The 21,290-nt window shown below is 35.9% G+C and overlaps 2 protein-coding genes across 2 annotated transcripts; both read left to right on the top strand.

Annotated features, from left to right (window-relative positions):
* Positions 1-3,088: 3,088 nt before the first annotated feature.
* On the top strand, positions 3,089-10,557 carry LOC109055722 (CCN family member 1-like). Its single transcript, XM_042762728.1, has 5 exons — positions 3,089-3,403; positions 4,716-4,929; positions 6,074-6,409; positions 6,667-6,866; positions 9,473-10,557. Exons 1-5 carry the CDS (start codon positions 3,323-3,325, stop codon positions 9,776-9,778), a joined length of 1,137 nt encoding a protein of 378 aa, XP_042618662.1. The 5' UTR covers positions 3,089-3,322; the 3' UTR covers positions 9,779-10,557.
* Positions 10,558-15,033: 4,476 nt separating this feature from the next.
* LOC109055721 (LIM domain transcription factor LMO4-like) lies at positions 15,034-20,649 on the top strand. Its single transcript, XM_019072910.2, has 5 exons — positions 15,034-15,334; positions 17,124-17,346; positions 18,838-18,934; positions 19,645-19,794; positions 19,899-20,649. Exons 2-5 carry the CDS (start codon positions 17,132-17,134, stop codon positions 19,905-19,907), a joined length of 471 nt encoding a protein of 156 aa, XP_018928455.1. The 5' UTR covers positions 15,034-15,334; positions 17,124-17,131; the 3' UTR covers positions 19,908-20,649.
* The last annotated feature ends 641 nt before the right edge of the window (positions 20,650-21,290 follow it).

Below are 21,290 nucleotides of genomic sequence, written 5' to 3'. Positions count from 1 at the left end.
AGCAATCTTCAAAATATCGTCTTTTATGTTCAACATAAGAAAGCAACTCATACAGGTTTGGAACAATATGAGGGTGAGTAAATGATGACAGAATTTTCATTTTTGGGTGAACTAGGTCTATCCCTTTAAGCACACTACTGAAAGCTTTAAATGCAAAGGTTCTCTTCAAAATAACGGTTCTTCAATGTTCTTGGGTTCAGCAAATAATCGTTTTTCACTGTATGGTATTCTTGGGGTGACTGTGCATCTTTAGTTTCACATATTATTAGTTTGTCTTCTGGGCTTTTTAAAGCACTAGTACATAGATGCTGTCTTAAGAAATAGACAATGAAGACTATGCATTATTTGGTGTATATAACCTTGTCCACTTGACCTCTGCTTTAGAAATGTGTGTCTGGTCCAGTAACAATGGTTGGGATTGGGCCAGATCTTCTAATAACAGATGTTCAGAATACCCTCTCTCTCTCACCCAGGTTTTAATGACCTCTTCTCTCCGTCATCATTCAGCGTGAGAGGGCTAGTGCACATATCCTGCTTTTATGGGACAGGAATTTCTGGAATTCTGGCCACCTCCTTTGCTTTCCCTTCTTCTTCTTCTTCTTCTTCTTCTTCTCTCTGGGTTGATACACGGCTCTGTGTGAGGTGGATACCACACACACACACACACACACACACACACACACACACACACACACACACACACACACACACCTGTTGCCCTCCTACCTGCAGATCACGTTTGCCTTCACTCCTCACTTGTCTGTCAAAGTTGCTCACTCACATTTCTCACCCTCTCATATGAGTCATTCCACAGTATCCAAATGCACATGCCCATGCACCGCACTGAATTCAGGAGGAGACTGGTGTGTGTAATTTAATCAGTTTTAAAATCCAGTAAAAGCTGATGCAAAACACCTGTTCAGTTAGTGTGTTTCATTGCAAGCTGAAATTTTGCTTCCATAACATCCCTTCTTGCAAATAAAACATACAAAGTAGACATTTAGGTGTTTATTTTATTATATTTTATCCATTTGCATCTGTAGATTTGAATTATAAAACATATCTTTATTGGCCGTTTTCTCAAAATTATTTATTTATTTTTTTCTCCACAGAAATCTCCAGTAGCACTTACATGCACAAAACTTAATTCTGAATAGCAATAAGCAGTACACCAAAAGATTAGTATATATGCATATATATATATATATATATAAGTACACCAATATAGATTATATGCAATAAGCATAAAAAAGAGTATGAAGTAGAATTCGAAAAACAGAAGTCAAAAAAGTATCTAGATGATCCATTACTTCTGGGGAAATTCTGTGCACATTCAGTGGATATTTTACTATCCCATGAGGCCACGGGACGGGATTTATGAATGGTAGTGAAGCAACACAACTGTTGCTGATAGGTCATGTGACAGCTACGTGTAGTACGTCTGCATTGCATCCAGACACTTTTTTAACCATTCAAATTCAAATAGCTGCTACTCAGAACAGAATGCACATACTTCCCTACTATACTGCATGTGAAAAACAGTTAATCTTCAATACTGATTCGTTTAGAAATAAAAAAATATGTAGTATGAGTCATTGTATCATTAACTCAACCAATTTGTTAAAAAATTATCATTTGTTCAGTAAGGAACACCATCTACAGACTTAAATATAAAGGTTGATGCCATAGAAGAACCATTTTCGGCTCTCCAAAGAACCTTTCAGTGAACAGATCTTAAACGAATCAAAAATCACCTTCAAAAAAACCTTTGAAAAAATCTATGGCAATGGAAAGCATCTATAGATGTTAAACATTCTTTATGGAAACAAAGATGCAAATAAAGAACCTGTATTTTTAAGAGTGCACAATTGTGGATTGCTCAGATAATATATTCTTGGAAGAATCTAAAAAAAATACTTGAGTTCATTTTGAAACCTTTGATTTTTTTAAAGGCAGACTTCGCAATCTTCACAAATCTGAGCACAGTCTGAGACATTGTTGAGATATCTTCTTAAACTCTATGGGAGACGTGAGATTACTAGGATTTTTTCTTCTCAGGAGAAAAATCTGAAAAGCACAAAATTTACTGCAAGTCTCCATGTGCTATGTTTAATCTCATCGTTACTTTGAAGGGTATTCCTAACACTTTTGATTAAATAAAAGCATAAATTATTATTTAAAAATATGCATCACTCATATTTGAATCAGGTGTGTCATTCCAATAAAAATCTGAAGAAATGGTGTTAAAGTGACTGCCTGAAAGATGTTATATGAGTTACATGAAAGAGGTCTCTGGAGATCTCCAATGTTTCTCTTCCAGGGTTACATAACACAAACCTGAGGCCCAACGGAGAGAGCTCTTCCTGCAGCTGAATAGAAAACACTTTTCATGTCCTTACAAGATGACAATGAGAATTTTTTGAGTTTCCTACAAAAACACGGGAACCGGTGTGAACGGTTGGAGTTTCCTGAATGTAGCCACTGGTAGGAAACGGTTAGAGGAAGTCAGAAAGCGCAACAGGAAGCACTCGGTGTGCGAGGAAACTAGAAAGTGTTTCGTGTGTTCGCGGGTGAGTGGGAAGCGTGTGTGAGAGCTGAATTGTTTATGGGGATTTTCCTTTGCATCTTCATCAGGACTTCCCATCCAAACGGAAAACGGCTGGAGTTCCCTTCTCAATTGTTCCACTATTATGACAATGTTTTTAAGCTCTCCAGGGCGGCTTTCATAACACATAACAAACAGCCAATTAAACCGTGTGGTCAGGTGAACACCCTGCTTGAGTGCGTTTGTCAGCTCTGTATTAAGTGTCTCAGTGGCTTTGTTTCATATAACTATTGTTTGTAATCCACACTACTGAGATCGGCAGTCTCATTTTGCAGTTTTGCATTCACACCCTGCTACCTAGAGCTCCAGCAACACAAATAATAAGGGATCCCCTCATTATGAACACACACTCCCACTGCTCCGGTCATGCTGATGTCAGAGACGAGCTCTCTCTCTCTCTCTCTCTCTCTCTCTCTCTCTCTCTCTCTCTCTCTCTCTCTCTCTCTCTCTCTCTCGCTCGCTCGCTCTATAAGGTGACCTGCCTCTTTGGAAATGCTCTGTAAACTGACAAGACGTCTTGCTATACCTTTAGCTTAGTAACTAGTCTGACTGATATGCTTTGTAACTGGACTAGCTTTGGAACATTTGCCCTCTGAGTTCTTTGGAGTCATTTAGAATAAAAGTGGATAAACCTGCTTTTGCACTGGGGATTTGTACTTAAAAAAAAAAACAAACAAAAAAAACTGCTGTATAATTTTTTTTTCGGAAAGCTTAGAAATGTATTCTGGAAGGAATCAGAGGACTCTGGCTGTTATTTGCACCGTATTGATGTTTGTTGTATGCCCAGCTGAAGGAGAGGTGAGTAGATTGGAGCCAGTGTGTTACACACGTGTAACTTAGACATTGCAGAAGAAATCTGTTGAAGGTTGTGTATGACAATTTTTTTCCCCCTCCTTCCTTACAAACTGGCTATTGTTGTAGTAGTTTGATACTTCCTTATGTGAATTCATTTCTATTTATTAAGGATAAAATATTTTGAAATGATGGAAGCAGATATTTGTTGGATTTCAGGTCAAGAAATTTGATCTATTCTATTTCAGATGTTGTCAACACGTTATTGTGTGCGTGCAAAAAAAAAAAAAAAAAAAAAAAAAAACACAATAAGTGTGCTAATAAGCAAAATGATGTTGTTTCCTTGACATATGAAGATAAAACTTTTAAAAATGTGTTTCCAGTGGTAAAAGCTAAATTGTATATGATTTAATTTATTTTTAATTTCTAAAAATACATTTTTTTTAAATGTTGAAAGTCAAAATATACACTTCTTTTCAAAAGTTTAGAGTCAAAAAGACATGCAATTAATACTTTTTTTAATCAGCAAGGATGTATTAAATTGATCGAAAGTGACAGTAAAGACAGTAATGTTACAAATGATTATATTTCAAATAAATGTTGTTCTTTTGAACTTTCTGTTCTTTAGAGAATATTGAAAAAATAATCAATATTGATAATAATAATAAATGTTTCTTGAGCAGCCTAATTGAATGATTTCAGAAGGATCATGAAGACTAGAGTAATGATGCTGAAAATTCAGTTTTGCATCATATAAATAAATTACATTTTAAAATATATTCAACTGGAAAAGAGTTATTTTGAATTGTAATAATATTTCTTAATTTTTCATTTCTTACTGTATTTTTGATCAAACAAATGTGAGAATAATCCTTGGTGGGCATAAGAGACTTTTTTCAAAATCATTATTTAAAAAAAAAAAATGTGTATGAAATACATTGAGATTTTATTTTTTTTATTTAAAAATTTTACTTTAATATTTTAAATTTTATAAACATGACCTTTTGACCATAGGTTGCATCAAGAAAGTATTTGTTAATGGAGATCACATCAGGTAGAAATAGCTCCTAATGGTAACAACGGCACAGTTTATCTTACAGTGTATATTTATGATTAAATTCTACAGTCACATTTCAAACACAGACACCTAAGTGAGTGTGTTATATAAACACAGCCGAACCCACTCATACAAACTTACAAAAACATTGGCCTCACAACTCCTACACTGTCATCTCTGTGCAAGCCTCTCATTTCTGACTGCTGGCCTTATGTAATGAAGAGCTGAAGCTGTGTGCTCGTCTCTCTGCTGTTCCTGCAGGCGTCCAGAGGCTGTTCCCATCCCTGCTCCTGCCCCCCGTCTCCACCCTCCTGTCCGCTCGGAGTGAGCTGGGTGCTGGATGAGTGCGGCTGCTGTAAGGTGTGCGCCCAGCAGTTCAACCAGGACTGTGGCCCTGACCGACCCTGTGACCACATCAAGGGCCTGCGCTGCCACCTAGGGGCCGGAGGGGACCCTCGACGTGGTCTCTGCAGAGGTAAGAAAAACACATTGCTGAGACAGATAACATTAATGAGTGTTAGTGGGTGACTATTCAGTTACTACTATTATTACTATTACTGTTGTTTATTTATTTATTTTTTCTTTTGATTTACTTTTTAATTTTTAAAGTTCAAAGGGTAAACTATAGTGTATCATGTCAAACATTGCAGAGAAAATCTTTTTTTAAATATACATATACAATCTGTATATATAGTTGCCAGAGCAGTAGTGAAAAATTACAAATGTTATAATTTGAAAGTTATTTAAAGAATTTTAAATAAGAAAATATTCTTTCTTAATTCGGTCAGCTGACTTGCCATTAGTTACTCCAAAAATGTTTAATTTACGTTATTTACCATAATAATAAAATTAAATGATGCATAATTAGAAGCAGAACATCTTCTCTATAATAAGTTTATAAGAAATAATTTAAAAACGTATATATTATATTATATACATTTAATATCATAATATAAATGCTATAAATTTATAATACATTTACAATATATGTTAAAATTAATGAATTTTCAATTTCACTGCAATTTTAACCTAAAAATGTAACATTTCATTTTGTTTATATATATATATATATATATATATATATATATATATATATATATATATATGTATATATATATATATATATACATACATTTAATGTGTGTGTATACAAAAGCAATAGTTGAAAACTACAAATTAAGTAACATTTTTTATTAGAAGCTATTTAAATTTTTTTTTTTTATATATAAACCCACACTTTATCATCTGCCTGCTAACTTCTTGTTATTTCAAAGACTTTGCAAGTTTTACTCCAACAGTGGGTAACAATTTATTTTAATGTGTCCTTGTTACAAGTTACAAGCACTGACTATATTAATAACACAATAATTATGTGTAATTACAAGCAACTAACACTAATCCAAACACTAATCCTAGCCCTACAGTAAATGAATGTTTTTAATTAATATTAATCCGACCCAGTATAACCCAAAAATGATTAGAATATTTGTTAGATAGATTTTTATATGTCTGGATTCCAACATGTTAAATATTATAATAATATTATAATTAATATTAGTTGTTACAGCCCAGGCTCTTGACTAAAGAAATGCGTGACATTTATTGTGTGCGTGTCTCAGCTGAGGCTCAGGGCCGTCCGTGTGAGTTTGCTGGTCGTGTGTATCAGCACGGAGAGGATTTCCAGCCCAGCTGTCAGCACCAGTGTAGCTGTATGGATGGTGTGGTGGGCTGCATGCCGCTGTGTCCACACAACATCCCTCTGCCCCGCAGACACTGCACCAACCCTCGTCTGGAGACGCCGGCAGGACGCTGCTGTGAGGAGTGGCTGTGTGACGATGATAACAGCATCAGGGAAGACCCACCGGATCCCCGTCCCCATCACACCCCATCCAACCACATTAGCAAACTCATACAGAGCCCTAACAGCATCCTGTCCAGGAGAGGCTCCTTTCAAGGTATTGATTCGCCGTTTGTAACAGTGTTATTTTATATATATAGACATATAAAGAGTTACATAGTTCAGATGAGTTTTTAACAGTTTTAAATGAGACTTGGGGTTTGGCTCATTTGACTTGGACCAGTATGCAACTGCCTAGCAACCACCAAGAACACCCTAGTAATTACCAGAATGCCCTAGCAACCTTTAACTACCTTAGCAACCACAAAGGTGAAATGTGTTCTTCATGGCTTTGCATTCTCATTTACCCTGCAGAGTGGGTGTCCATGCCTGTGTCTCGGGTTCCCATCCTATCATCCGAATGTTTCCCACAGACCACTGACTGGTCCGAATGTTCTGCTTCCTGCGGGTTTGGCATCTCGAGTCGTGTGACTAATAGTAATGCACAGTGCAAGCTTGTTAGAGAGACTCGCCTTTGCCAGATCAGAGAATGTGACATGACTCCAGCTGTGAAGGTGAGATACTGTAGTGAAATGAGCGGGTTACACTTTATTTCAATAGTGAACCGTAGACATTCTAGTAACTATAACTAACTTTGCAACTACACTGAACAAAATTATAAACGCAACACTTGCCCCCATTTTTCATGAGCTGAACTCAAAGATCTAAGACTTTTTCTATGTACACAAAAGGCCTATTTCTCTCAAATATTGTTCACAAATCTGTCTAAATCTGCGTTTGTGAGAACTTCTCCTTTGTCGAGAAAATCCATCCACCTCACAGGTGTGGCATATCAAGATTCTGATTAGACAGCCTGATTATTGCACAGGTGTGCCTTAGGCTGGCCACAATAAAAGGCCACTCTAAAATGTGCAGTTTTACTGTGTTGGGGGGTCCGGGGGTCTGAAAACAGTCAGTATCTGGTGTGACCACCATTTGCCTCACACAGTGCAACACATCTCCTTCGCATAGAGTTGATCAGGTTGTTGATAGTGGCCAGTGGGATGCTGGTCCACTCCTCTTCAATGGAACTGGAACTGGAACCTGCTGTCGTCTACGCCGATCCAGAGCATCCCAAACATGCTCAGTGGGTGACATGTCCAGTGAGTATGCTGGCCATGCAAGAACTGGGATGTTTTCAGCTTCCAGGAATTGTCTACAGATCCTTGCAACATGGGGCCATGCATTATTATGCTGCAACATGAGTTGATGGTCGTGGATGAATGGCACAAAAATTAGCCTCAGGATCTCGTCACGGTATCTCTGTGCATTAAAAATGCCATCAATAAAATGCACCTGTGTTCGTTGTCCATAACATACACCTGCCGTACCATAACCCCACCGCCACCATGGGCCACTCGATCCACAACGCTGACATCAGCAAACCGCTCACCCACTCGACACCATACACGCTGTCTGCCATCTGCCCTGTACAGTGAAAACCAGGATTCATCCGTGAAGAGAACACCTCTCCAAAGTGCCAGACGCCACTGAATGTTAGCATTTGCCCACTCAAGTCGGTTATGATGACGAACTGCAGTCAGGTTGAGACCCAGATGAGGACGACGAGCATGCAGATGAGCCTCCCTGAGACGGTTTCTGAAAGTTTGTGCAGAAATTCTTTGGTTGTGCAAACCTATTGTTGCAGCAGCTGTCCAGGTGGCTGGTCTCAGATGATCTTGGAGGTGAAGATGCTGGATGTGGAGGTCCTGGGCTGGTGAGGTTACACGTGGTCTGCAGTTGTGAGGCCGGTTGGATGTACTGACAAATTCTCTGAAACACCTTTGGAGACGGCTTATGGTAGAGAAATAAACTTTCAATTCACAGGCAACAGCTCTGGTGGACATTCCTGCAGTCAGCATGCCAACTGCACGCTCCCTCAAAACTTGCGAGATCTATGGCATTGTGCTGTGTGATAAAACTGCACATTTTAGAATGGCCTTTTAATGTGGCCAGCCTAAGGCACACCTGTGCAATAATCATGCTGTCTAACCAGCATCTTGATATGCCACACCTGTGAGGTGGATAGCTTATCTCAGCAAAGGAGAAGTACTCACAAACACAGATTTAGACAGATTTGTGAACAATATTTGAGAGAAATAGGCCTTTTGTGTACATAGAAAAAGTTTTAGATCTTTGAGTTCAGCTCATGAAAAATGGGGACAAAAACAAAAGTGTTGCATTTATAATTTTGTTCAGTGCATGTCAACTAACGGTCGCCGTGATTTTGCCAAGTAAGACATGTTCCTGGATCGCCATCTTTTGATGATCCTGTATCAACATTATGGTCCAAAAATATAGACTTAACCTAATCCCTACCCCTAAACCTAACCCTACACATAATTTATTCCTAAAATCAGAGGGAAAATAATTGATATTCCTAAAATCAGAGGCCCGTTTGCAAATGATTGCGATGATTAACAAAAAAATCGAGTGTAGAAACAATAAAGATAACCCTAAAGATATAGTGCCTAAAACATCGATGTTATCCCCCTGAAAAGTTGTATCACAATTCTGATTGGTTGATTGGAATGTTGTTCCAGGATCAACAAGGATGCGATCCCCATCGGAACATGTTGTGTAACGCGCTTGGTTTAAAGCGCCGCGACGAATCATAAACAGAAGATATCGTTCTGGTGCCATCAACTAACACTTATAGTTAATTTGCAAAACAGATGCTTTCTGCTACATGTATACTTACTCTCATTAGAGTGTTAGTAATGACAATCAAAATAAAAAGAAATATAATATTAATCAGACACCAACAAAAAAAAATGTTATTCCCAATTAACAAAAACCATCAAAATAAAATGTTATCTTATATTAAGCAGACTAGTACTGTAATGACTGTTAGTCCCAGGTGACAAAAAGTAACGTAATGCATTGCTTTACATAAAAAGTAACACAATTAGTTACTTTTTATGGAGTAATGCAATATTGTAACAAATTACTTTTAAAAGTAACTTTCCCCAACACTAATTGCTTTTATGCACCAATTCAATAAACAAGAAGTTAAAGTAGCTTGTGTTTCAGATCAAATTTGGCCAGTTAACATTGTCCTAGAAAAAGCCAAAGGTTCAAGCTTTTAACTCACATAAATGATTTCTTTAATGTTATTTAGAAAGGAAAGAAGTGCAGGCAAACAGTGAGGTCTCGGGAACCGGAGCAGATCACGTTTGACGGCTGCTCTACGGCTTGCCGCTACCGGCCTCGCACCTGTGGCTCGTGTGTGGATGGCAGGTGCTGTCAGCCGTCCTCGTCCCGCACGGTGCGCCTGCGCTTCCGCTGCCCAGACGGGGAGAACATCACGCGTAACATCATGTGGATCCAGCGCTGCCGCTGCAGCAAGAGATTCTGCGGGGTTCAGAGAGAGCGATCCTCACCCGCTGTCAGCCTTCACAACGACATACACACCTTCTCTCACTGAACACACACAACATGCCATCACTCCATAATGGCTAAAACTCACTTTTCACACTTAAAGGACGTTGCTGTTTCAGGCCAGTCTCCTGAACTAGAGAATGGTAAACTGTTCTAGACTTGTATATAGTTTTTGCACTTTAAGTGTTTCTCCTTCGCTTTGACCTGCTCTGAATCACATGAAAACATGTCCAGGTCACATTTCTTGAGGATTTGTGAGAAGGCACAGCTCATGTTTCTACTTTTATTTATTCTGTTATTTTTAGATTTGAAATATTTTATAGTGTCTTTAAGGATAAGTGATGATATATTTGGTCTCAGATGAATGACGTCCTGTCTCTCGATGGGTAAATGCACTAATGAGGGCAATGAGATTAGATGTTATGTAGGCCTATATCATTGTGTTACTCGATCTAGGGATAAAATGAAGACTTTTAAAAATGTTTTTGTCTTTTAAACTAATATATTTTCATACTGCAGAGTTTTTACTCGTATATTGATAGGTGTACAGATGTATTTCGCAATTTTCATGAGTTAATGTGTGGAGAAAAGCAGGATGGAGATGTGTTTTAGCACAGATGTGTGTAACTTGCTTCGTCTTGTGTACAGTGTACAGGCTTCACTAAAGGTGGAGTGACTCTTTGAGACTGCTTCATTGTTTGGGGCATGCTTTAAATTCTAGACGCTCTCTGGTATAGGAGTGAATGACTATTTGTATAGTTAAGATGTTGAATATAAATGACTTTGCTGATCAGTTTGTGTCACAAAAAAATCAATTTCCAGGAACAATGTTTGAAACTGACTGATTCTTACTTTAAAATAATGTTCTCAGCTCCAAACATCTAAGGGGGCCACAGGATGACTTATATTAAGTTATACTAAATTAAGTTAATTAAAATGTAAAAACTACATAACTTTTTAAAGTCCACCCCTGAACAACTGTTCAGTCTTATGAAGGAACATGCAAAAACTAGATTAATAAATTTTTATGAAATTCTTTGATGTTGACCTTTAGGTTTTATTGCCAGACAGAGAGAAAGAAAGTCAAGTGAAGACTGGAAAACAAATAAAATATCATATTATACCACTTCAGGCACCATTAAACCCCAAGAAACCATATCAAACCAATAAACCACTTTAGATCCAATTATACTTCATAAAATCACTGAGAATTGCAAACTGCTAGCAAGTTTCTAATAGTTAGTATTTCTTAATAAGTGTAGTTAGGCAATGTTAGCATGCTGCTTGGTGTTATTAAAATGATTTAATGTGTTTGCTTGACATACTGTAGCTGACAAGTTTCAAAAGCTAGCATGTTTTAGCACATTGCTAGCATGTTTCTAGCATGTAATATCATGCTCATAATATGTTGAATAATATACAGTAGTATGCTTTGGCAAGTTGCTAAAATGTTCCTAAAAGAGTGGTCATTAGAGAAATTACTATTAAATAGTGGCAAAGTTCTAAATTCTACTTTCTAGAATTTCTCTTCATCTGAAGATTTGGATGCTTTTTTATGTTTTTGTTGACAATGTGACTTGAGTATCCTAAATAATGACAGGACTTTCAGTTTTGTTGGACTAGGCTATCCTTTTAAACTTTACTGAGAGAAAGAGACAAAGAGAGAAAGAATGACCATCAGCTGAGGTCTCAGCACACTTTCTTGGTTTTGCAGTACAAACATCACAGCCGGCTCTCAAATTCCACAATCTCATCTGCCAGTCTTGTTCTTCCTCCATATATACATATACTCATAGCCCTCAATCTGCTCTTTCTGCTCCTTAGAGGATCACCAAAACCCAAACCACAATCACAGTAAGTCTGAAAATGCTCGCTTAATTTTAAGTTAGTAGCCTACTTACTGTAATGTGGCACATCAGTCATGTAAAATTCTCAATTTTCAAAAAAAATTTAAGTTGCCTTCCAGGATATGGACAATGATTTTTATTAGGCATTTTATAAATATTTGTAAGTCACAATTTCTTTCCATTGCAAGGGAAATGACAAGCAAATGTCACCACTGACGTAAAACGTGCCTGTTTCTGAGATGTTTGCTCTATAAGGGCCTCTCATGTCCCCAAAAGACTGTTCAACTTGTTTGCCAAGTCGGAGTGATCTAGTTCAGTTGTGTGCGGGCTGCTCTTAGAAGCCTTTGTAAACTTTAAGATGTGTCCCTTGACAACAAAAATCTCCCAACAAAGAGAAAAGACGCCATAGTTATACAATAGTATAAAATAGCAGTGGATGGAGCTTTGTGTTTAAACGTGTCATGTGACTCAGTAAAGCATTCATACATCAGCAGACACTTTCCATGAATAGGTAACAAAATAGCACTTGAATCTTTTAAAAATTCAGAGAAAGGAGATGCTTAACCTTCAGAAAGCGTTGTTTGTTCACACAGGTGAACAGGTGGTCAAACTAAACTGTTTTTGAGCTGTTTTCTTGTCTTTTCATGTCATTATTATTATTAGTTTATGCTTAATATATTTTATATTTATAACCTGGTGTCACAGTTTTACAGAACATTACATTTAAAAAATAAAAATGTTTATGGCAAATATGGGACACACAAAAATTGGGACCAGCATTGTTATTAATAACTAGAACTATTAATAAAATATATATAAATTTTCTTGTTAATTAAAATAAAACTGAAATAAATCTATATATATATATATATATATATTATATATATATATATATATATATATATTATATATATATATATATTCATTTTATAAATAGTTGTAGTTATTCATAACTGTTATAACATAACAGTTTATGTTGAAGTACTACAAGTACTAAAACTAAAGCTAAATGGAAATAGAAAAGACTAATAAAAATGACAAAAGTACATACAATTACTAAAACATAAATTAGAATGAAAAATTAAAATAAAACCAATATTTAAAAAAAAAATTATTTAAAATTGTAATAAATGCTATAATAGTGTGTGTGTGTGTGTGTGTGTGTGTGTGTATATATATATATATATATATATATATATATATATATATATATATATATATATATATATATAATGTATGTAAATATAAAACACTGCTTGGGACATAAATATGATGTTTTTGGTCATTGAAATAAGACAGAAGAATCTTTGGTGCATAACTAGTAATGTGTGTTGAGTCCCGAGGGTGCAGGAAGCTCCAGGTGCAGCACAGAGAGTGAAAGAGGAAGGCCCAGGATGATCCAGGTCTGCTGCAGGCTAACAGCGAGATGTGAGTTTCAACACGGATCTGAAAGAGGAACTGGAAATATGTCAGAAACCAGAACAAAAGGCCACATGGTTAAAGGCTAACACCCACATTTAACTTTTACAACAATAAACAAAACATGCATGCTCAGGTTAGCTAGCTAGAATAAGCATATATAAAAAAAAATATTGTATCAAATTTGGATAAATTAAGGCTTGGTCTAGCAGTAGATTGTGTAAATGTGTAAAATGCTCAAATAATGTTTTTGAATGTACAAATCAACTGGCAGATGAAGGTTCGTCTGCTTTACTCTACAACACTGATCTCTAGTGGAACTAACGAGAACTTGAGCTGATTTTACAGAGATGTAGAGTCTTTGAAAAGAGTTCATAAACAGTATAAACTCTGTTACCTTGAGACAGGTGAGGTTATGAATGTAGATAATGTGGCTCTTTCTGTTTATGATGTCATTATTTTGAGGGAGCTGATGATGATTGAAGATGTCAGCTATTTTAATAGCAGAAATATTGCATATAAAACATCCTGGAAATGTATTATTATATAGGCTTATATATTATAATTATATTTGTGTTTAAATTACCATGTTTTTATAGGATGAATTATGACTGCAATTAGGACACATGAAACTACGGTAAACACACTCATTAATAAACAGGCCTAAGCTTAGTAGCCTAATAAAGATTAATCTCAGCAAACACCAAAGGTGGCCCCTGGCTTATTTAAATTATAATCGTAAAAGCTAAATATATTTAAACAATATTAATATTAATATATAATAAAACACATGTAAACTTAAAACAATTGTTTCCCCTCAATACATTTTTATTGAAGAACATACAGTGTTTGAAACTATTGTATATAGGCATATATATATATATATATATATATAATATATATAGTATATATAGGCCTATATATATATATATATATATATATAGTTATGTAGGCCTATTGTATTATACTATACTATACTATACTATATTATATTATATCATATCATATCATATCATATCATATCATATTATATTATATTATATTATATAGAGGGCCTTCGTAAATAGTGTTGGACAGAGGGGGTCAAAAAGTTTGAAAACATCTTATAATATGTCCAGCATAAATGTCAAGCACCACACTGGATTGGAGTTTTAAACCTCTGATTTCGTCTTTATATCTCTAACAAGAATCTAAAAGACAAGTGTTTTCTAATAAATCTATTTATTGTCCTAGCTAGGTTTTTTATACATAAATGCAAATTGTTGTCTGTTAAACTTATTATTGCTAATTGCTAAACGTATTATTATCTCTTCTTCCAGCAATGCCAAAGCCTTAAAATAGCCTACGTTGTGCAAGAAATATAAAATTTATGCTATATATATATATATATATATATATATATATATATATATATATATATTATGTGCTATTGACTATGTGTTTTATGTATAAGGGAGGCAGGAATTTTTTTCTTCTTTTTTTTCTTTCTTTCTTCTTGAATTTATTTTATTTTAATTAAATTAATAAAGAAATTGGGTTATTTTCCTGGCTTTTTATATATTGTTTATATCTCTTGATGTTGTAATCTGTTTTGAGCTGTAAATGTGTGTATTTACCTTTATATATGTTAAAAAAATTATAATAAAATCTTCTTGAACTTGAACAGTTGCATGTGAGTTTGTCCTTAGGTAAAGATTATGCTTCAAACGCGCACAACTTTAGTGTAACGTTTACTTAATTATGGTTAATTTTCATAAGGGTTACTTTACATGTTATCTGTTTTTTTTTTTTTTTTGTTTGTTTGTTTTTTTTTTTGAGAAAAAAAAATATTAATTATCCATTTTAAATTACAGTTGAGTTTATAGTTTTATAAAGAAATTTAATATGCATTATGTTATATGCATAATATGCGTGACGGACAAATATGTATTAGGCTAATATTGATTACTATGTTAGAAGCCACGCCCCGAGATGATCAACCCTATCAAGGTGAAGTGTACAGCTCCGGTACGTCACGCCAGTCATAAAAAGCCCCGCGACGCTTCAGTCTGCGAGCTTGACTCGATGCTCGTCTGCTGGAGGAAGCTTCTGACGGAATAAACCGGCCTTCAAGACTTCACACTCTTCTTCAGGTCTTCTTTTGGAGCGCTGCACAATGCAACGGAGCCAGTAACTCACTCACTGTCCAGAAAGCGACGCTGATTAAACCGTACTGCCCTGTTACTGTAAAATGTGGGCGTGAAGAGGAGGACAGTCATAAGAGCGCGAGGTCTTGGGGTGGATAACTTCAACTTTATACAGGGAAACAACTCACTGGAGTATCGAGGCTCTTCGAGGTGAGTCGCCTTCCCTGCGTTCACATTTGCGTTATTAATTCAAACTGACAAAGTTTCAATGCATGAGCTGAGAATTTAAAGTTTGAAGTGTTATGTGGATTCATCAAGATATGTTCTGTATTGGTAACGTAATCCTGCTGCTGTGGCAGGTGTCCAAATATTCTTTACTTACAGGTTAGTTATTCTAGATAAACAAAAGAACATATCTGTTTACAAAAGTGAAATCATATTAAATGCAACTAAACTGTCTACTTTAATATTTCAAATATATGAAAGAAAAAGTGTTATACTAAACTTTAAAGGGCATGAATTAGTTTTAGTGGAGGTGCGTTATATATCTTTTATATTCTTCCTCTATATAATATAGGAAACTATATATATACATTATTGCGTATATATATATATATATATATATATATGTGTGTATATGTATATGTGTGTGTATGTATGTATGTGTATGTATGTAAATATAAAACACTGCTTGGGACATAATTATGATGTTTTTGGTCATTGAAATAATGTATGTATGTGTATGTATGTATGTTGGGGTTTTAGATGCGCAGGATAAGACATTTTTGATATCCAAGCTTTACTTAAATATATAAAAACATGATGAATCACAAGCTTTATTAGTGTTCAGTCTTTACTTTGGCACCATTACTTTATATAGCCATATATCTCAATGTTAATCAATATCCTTGCATCACTGTATAGTATAGGATGCACTTGATGACATCCCAATTTATAAAAAATACAAAATATACACTACCCATCCAAAAAAAAAAAAATTCACCACCTGGATTTAACTAAGCAGATAGTTAAGATCCTCCCATTGGATAACTACTGCATGGATGATTATGTTATGTGCCCAAAGAATGAGGTCAGCTGACTACCTGAATAAACTGAATGACCAGGTTATTCCATCAATTCATTTTTTCTTCCCTGATGGCACGGGCATATTCCAAGATGACAATGCCAGGATTCATCGGGCTCAGATTGTGAAAGAGTGGTTCAGTGAGCATGCAACAACATTTTCACACATGGATTGGCCACCACAGAGTCCAGAGTCAGACCTTTACCCCAGTGAGAATCTTTGGGATGTGCTGGAGAAGACTTTGCAAATGATGGTCATGACTCTGCGTGCCAAACCAATACAAGATCCTGGCGAAAAATGAATAAAACTCTGGATGGGAATAAATGTTGTGACATTGCAGAAACTTATCAAAATGATGTCATGGCGAATGCGTGCCAAAATCAAAGCTAAAGGCAGTCCAACAAAATATTAGAGTGTGTTACTTTTTTTTGGACGGGCAGTGTGTGCGTATATGTGTATGCGTATATGTGTATGTGTGTGTGTGTATATATATATATATATATGTGGTACACACACATATATATATATACACACACATATATAAAACACAAAATTATAAACACACGTATATTAAAGTGTGTGTATATATATATATATATATATATATATATATAGTGTATATGTGTGTGTGTGTATATATATATATATATATATATATATATATATATATATATATATATATATATATATATATATATATATATATATATATATATATATATATATATAACATTGATTAACCACTGTTTTGAATTGGGAGAGCCATGTCCCCTTCATTGTTCCTTCACCCTGACCTCTGCCTTAAAGAATTCATCATTAAAATGAACTGATTTGCACACCATATAGTTTGTTATTAATAATCATACAAGGTTAGATAAGTTCATGCAGCTGGTCTTCTCATTTGCCTCCTTCCAGCTGTAGCTATGGTGAACAGTCAGGTTACAGGCGGCGCGTGCACGTCCAGGTCGTGCGCAGGCTGTGGGGGTCACATCGCTGACCGTTTCCTGCTCTTCTCCATGGAGCGCTACTGGCACACGCGCTGCCTCAAGTGCTCGTGCTGTCAGGCTCAGCTGGGAGAGATCGGGACCACCTGCTACAGCAAAGGAGGCATGATCCTCTGCAGAACAGACTACATCAGGTCAGAACCCAAGACATTTAGAATTGTTGTGAAAAGTGTTACAGTAGAACTATTCAATCAACTGATAATAGATGACAAAATTAATTGAACATGATAAGTAGCTTGTTTTAAAACTCTTAGCTCAGAGGTCATGGCCTTCTCGACTGCATCCAGCAATTAATCATATTGACCTAATCTGCTGAACTGATATTCAGCTTATTGTAGTTAAACAATTAAAAAAAGTAGTCTCAACCCTGTTACTGGCATTTTCCCCCAATACAATTAATAATAATTATTATTTTAATAATTGTGACATCCAGGGAGAAACATCATTTGAACCTTTTTTAAAGCATAGCAAGAAGACAAATAAATATTTCATATTTAATTTTCTGTTTTTACACAAATTGCATTGTTGAGCATTACCCCTCCACCCTGTTACGCTTTTTTTTGTGAACAAACACATTTTTCTTTAATTTAGGATCATTTTAATGTGATTAATAGGTTTATCAGTTACTACAAACCAGCATTTGGTCCCAGACTAGCTGGTATAGCTTGACCCAGGCAAAATTTTCAACCCTGTCATTTGTAACCCTGATAACATTTTACTTATATATTTTAATTGGATAATTCTGTTTTACTGTATTATCTGCTAAACTTTGATGCTTTTTAATGTTTATTGCTAAAAACACACACAGTTACAAAAATGCAAGATTTTTAAACTGTTTAGACTGTATCTAATTTTAGTAACAGGGTTGAAAATATAGAAAACCACATTAAATCGGAACATAAAACACATTTTTGTATATTTTGTTTGACTTTATAATTTTTACACCACTAATATAACTAAGCACCTAATTTCACCAATCAAGTGCTTTGTGGAGTCACCTTATATATTTTAAGCAATCTTTTAATTGCTCAGTGAACCATAAATAGTTCAGCTAGTCTACAAAATGTAAGAGCAAATTATGAATGGGAAAAAAAAAAATTCTCTTACACTCTTAAAATACCATGCATGGGTTTTAGTTATAGTTTTAACAGCTAATAATGAGTGTGAAAAAAGCTTTTAACTCATAGACCCATATTTTTTCACCTCCACATTTAGTAGTGACCACATCTGAAATCTTAATCATTATAACAGAGACGCAAGTCGATAATGAGACTGTTTGAGGCAAGAGTCTCCACAGTCATTTGCAATTCAAATAGCCTAGCCAAAGTTGTCTGAAGCTGTAGTTGTCATGCTATGCTGACAAGCATTTTGTTCTTGTGTTGATTTGCGTTGGACTCATTTGCATCCACCGGGTGCTGATGATCTCTGCAGATGCATTCTCACACGCTCCCACAGAGAACATCAGAGACGCTGCATGCTGTCTTAGATGCATCACACGGCATCATTTAATGTTAAGCCTGTTGTGTCAACCATGTGGGAGATCATTATAGCTGCGCTCTTGCAATAAAGCAAAACCAGGTTCTACAATGTATTTCTACTTCATTTGTGTGTTCTGTGTTTTCCAGGTTGTTTGGGCACACGGGGGCTTGCAGTGCATGTGGTCAGTCCATTCCCGCCAGTGAAATGGTCATGCGGGCACAGGGCAATGTCTACCACCTCAAGGTTGGTTATGTGAAGCATGACTATGACAGCATTGTCAAGGGATAGTTCACCCGAAAATAATAAATACTGTCATTTACTCATGTCTTTCCAAACCTGTATGACTGACTTTCTTCACAAAAAGATGTTTTGAAGAATGTTTTTGTCCATACAGTAAAAGTCAATGGGGTTCAAAATGACATTGCACGCCGTTGAGTTTCATTTGTATGGATGAAAAACAAAGACTAATTCTTTAAAACATCTCTATGCTCCACAGAAGAGCAGTCATACAGGTTTAGATAACATGAGGGTGAGTAAATGGCAGATTTTTTTATTTTTGGCTGTGCAACTTGACACTTTAACTTCAGTGCCATGTTTAATGGCTTTCTAAATAGCAGATGTTCATTAGAGCTGAATTAAACATTTGCCATATTACAGTATGGTACATTTATTTCTCTGGGCCAAGCCTAGATATATTACAGCTTCTCATAATAATGTTCTCCTAATGCTAACCTCGTCATTCTCTTTCTTTTAAACTGGAACTGACCTTGGTTGCACAAGGATTAACGCATTTCAAAAAAAACTTTTTTTTAGCACTGAGCCGGAGCAGTTAGTTCTCTAAAGGCTAACCCCGACTAGCAGCTCTGTATGCTTCAATAAAACACGTCTAATAATTCAGCATTTAAAACACGCCACAGGGTTAAACTGACTCATTCCTCTCTTTTCTGCTCCAGTGCTTCTCCTGTGCAACGTGCAGAAACCAGTTGGTCCCTGGTGACCGGTTCCATTATGTGAACGGAACCCTATTTTGCGAACACGACCGGCCAGGGGCCTCACTTCTTAATACTCACCTGCAGAGCAACCCGGTGCTACCGGACCAGAAAGTGAGTTTTACTCTTTAAGGTCATATTACAATGCGAATTTGGCCATAACTAAAGTGTTCTCATAGAGGACAAACATGCAGTTAAACCAGTCTTGTGTCTTGTAGGTTTGCTGAAGGACTACTTCTTCCTCTCTCTCTGCTTACCCTCCAGTGTCCTTCTCATCACAGCTCTTCACTGACATCCTCCAGGCACTCCTCCTTTAATGCACTTACGTTTTTACAGCCTAAATTCTTAGGCTTAAATGAAAACGTTTCTTTGAGAGGGAGAACGAGTTTGGGCTGAGAGCGATGGAAACCTTTCTTTATATCAGACTTCATAAAAAACTGGGGTGGATTGTGGCTTTCTTGCCCCCTGAAAACAGAAGTGACTTCTATTTTCTTACAGGATATCCTGCGTCTCTCACATCTAACCTCAGAGAGAGGGCTTCAGCTGAAGCAGTTTTGCTGTAAAGTATAAGTCTATTAAGCACAGCTCAGACAGAATCACTTTCAAACTTTTTTTCAAATGCATTGAATATGAATGACCAATTTGAACATTTGACCTCATGCAAAACTGTAACAAATTGCAAAACATGGATTTCGCCCACAAAATTGCACCGAGCAGTAAATGTGTCTCACTTTAACACCAGAAAAGTGCATCAAGAAAGTAAATGATTTTGATTTCATGTTGACTAATGACAAAAACAGAATATCTTCATACATCTTCTGGACATTGTTCAAAGTGTAGAACTGTAAATATGTTTTTTATACCAGTACTCTGTAACGGTTGAATTATCTGCTCAACATGTGGTGTCTATTTAAGGTGTAATTATCCAATAAATTGGAAATCCTACAATACCCAACTGCCAAAAATGAATTTGTTGTCCTAGTTATTTTTATTTTTCTCCTAGTTATTAGCTTTGCTCTCAGCGGTGCAAACCTGATTACCCAAAGGGTTAGTATGAATAGGGCTTGAGCTCGGACCATTACAGAAGCAATTAAATGTGAGCGTGGAGTGTGTAAGTTCATTGTGAGTGCGGTATCTGTGCTGCTATTGCACTGGGGAGGCTGAACTCTGCTCTGATCCCGTGTTTGAATTTAATAAGGACTAATCTGCCGCCTAGTTAATTAAGAGGCAGTCGCTCCTTTCCGTCTGCTGCCTCAAAACAATCAAACACGTTAAATGTTTACCATGTCGCAATTAAAGTACACCGCACAACTTTTTCACCCCCTTTCCCTTCTCACAACCCCCTGCCCTTGAAGCCAACTCTAAACTAGTGGGAAACTGCTCTTCTCACTTTAGAGACAAGTAATTGACTTTCCCTGTTTTTACCGTCTTGGTTTTGATGACACATTTATGTTGTTATTTTAACGCAAAATGTAAGTATTTTAATTTTTTTTTTCAATAGTAATTCTTCAGATTTTTGCAATTAAATATGAAGTTGATAACCAATAAATTACTTATTATTTTTGCAATTATCTTAGAGTCTTGCAATTTCATGGTGCTTTTTGCTTAAA

This window comes from Cyprinus carpio, chromosome A8 (assembly GCF_018340385.1).
Source record: "Cyprinus carpio isolate SPL01 chromosome A8, ASM1834038v1, whole genome shotgun sequence".
Taxonomy (NCBI): domain Eukaryota; kingdom Metazoa; phylum Chordata; class Actinopteri; order Cypriniformes; family Cyprinidae; genus Cyprinus; species Cyprinus carpio.
The sequence above is the reverse complement of the archived record's forward strand: the minus strand, read 5'-3'. Positions and strand labels throughout refer to the sequence as shown.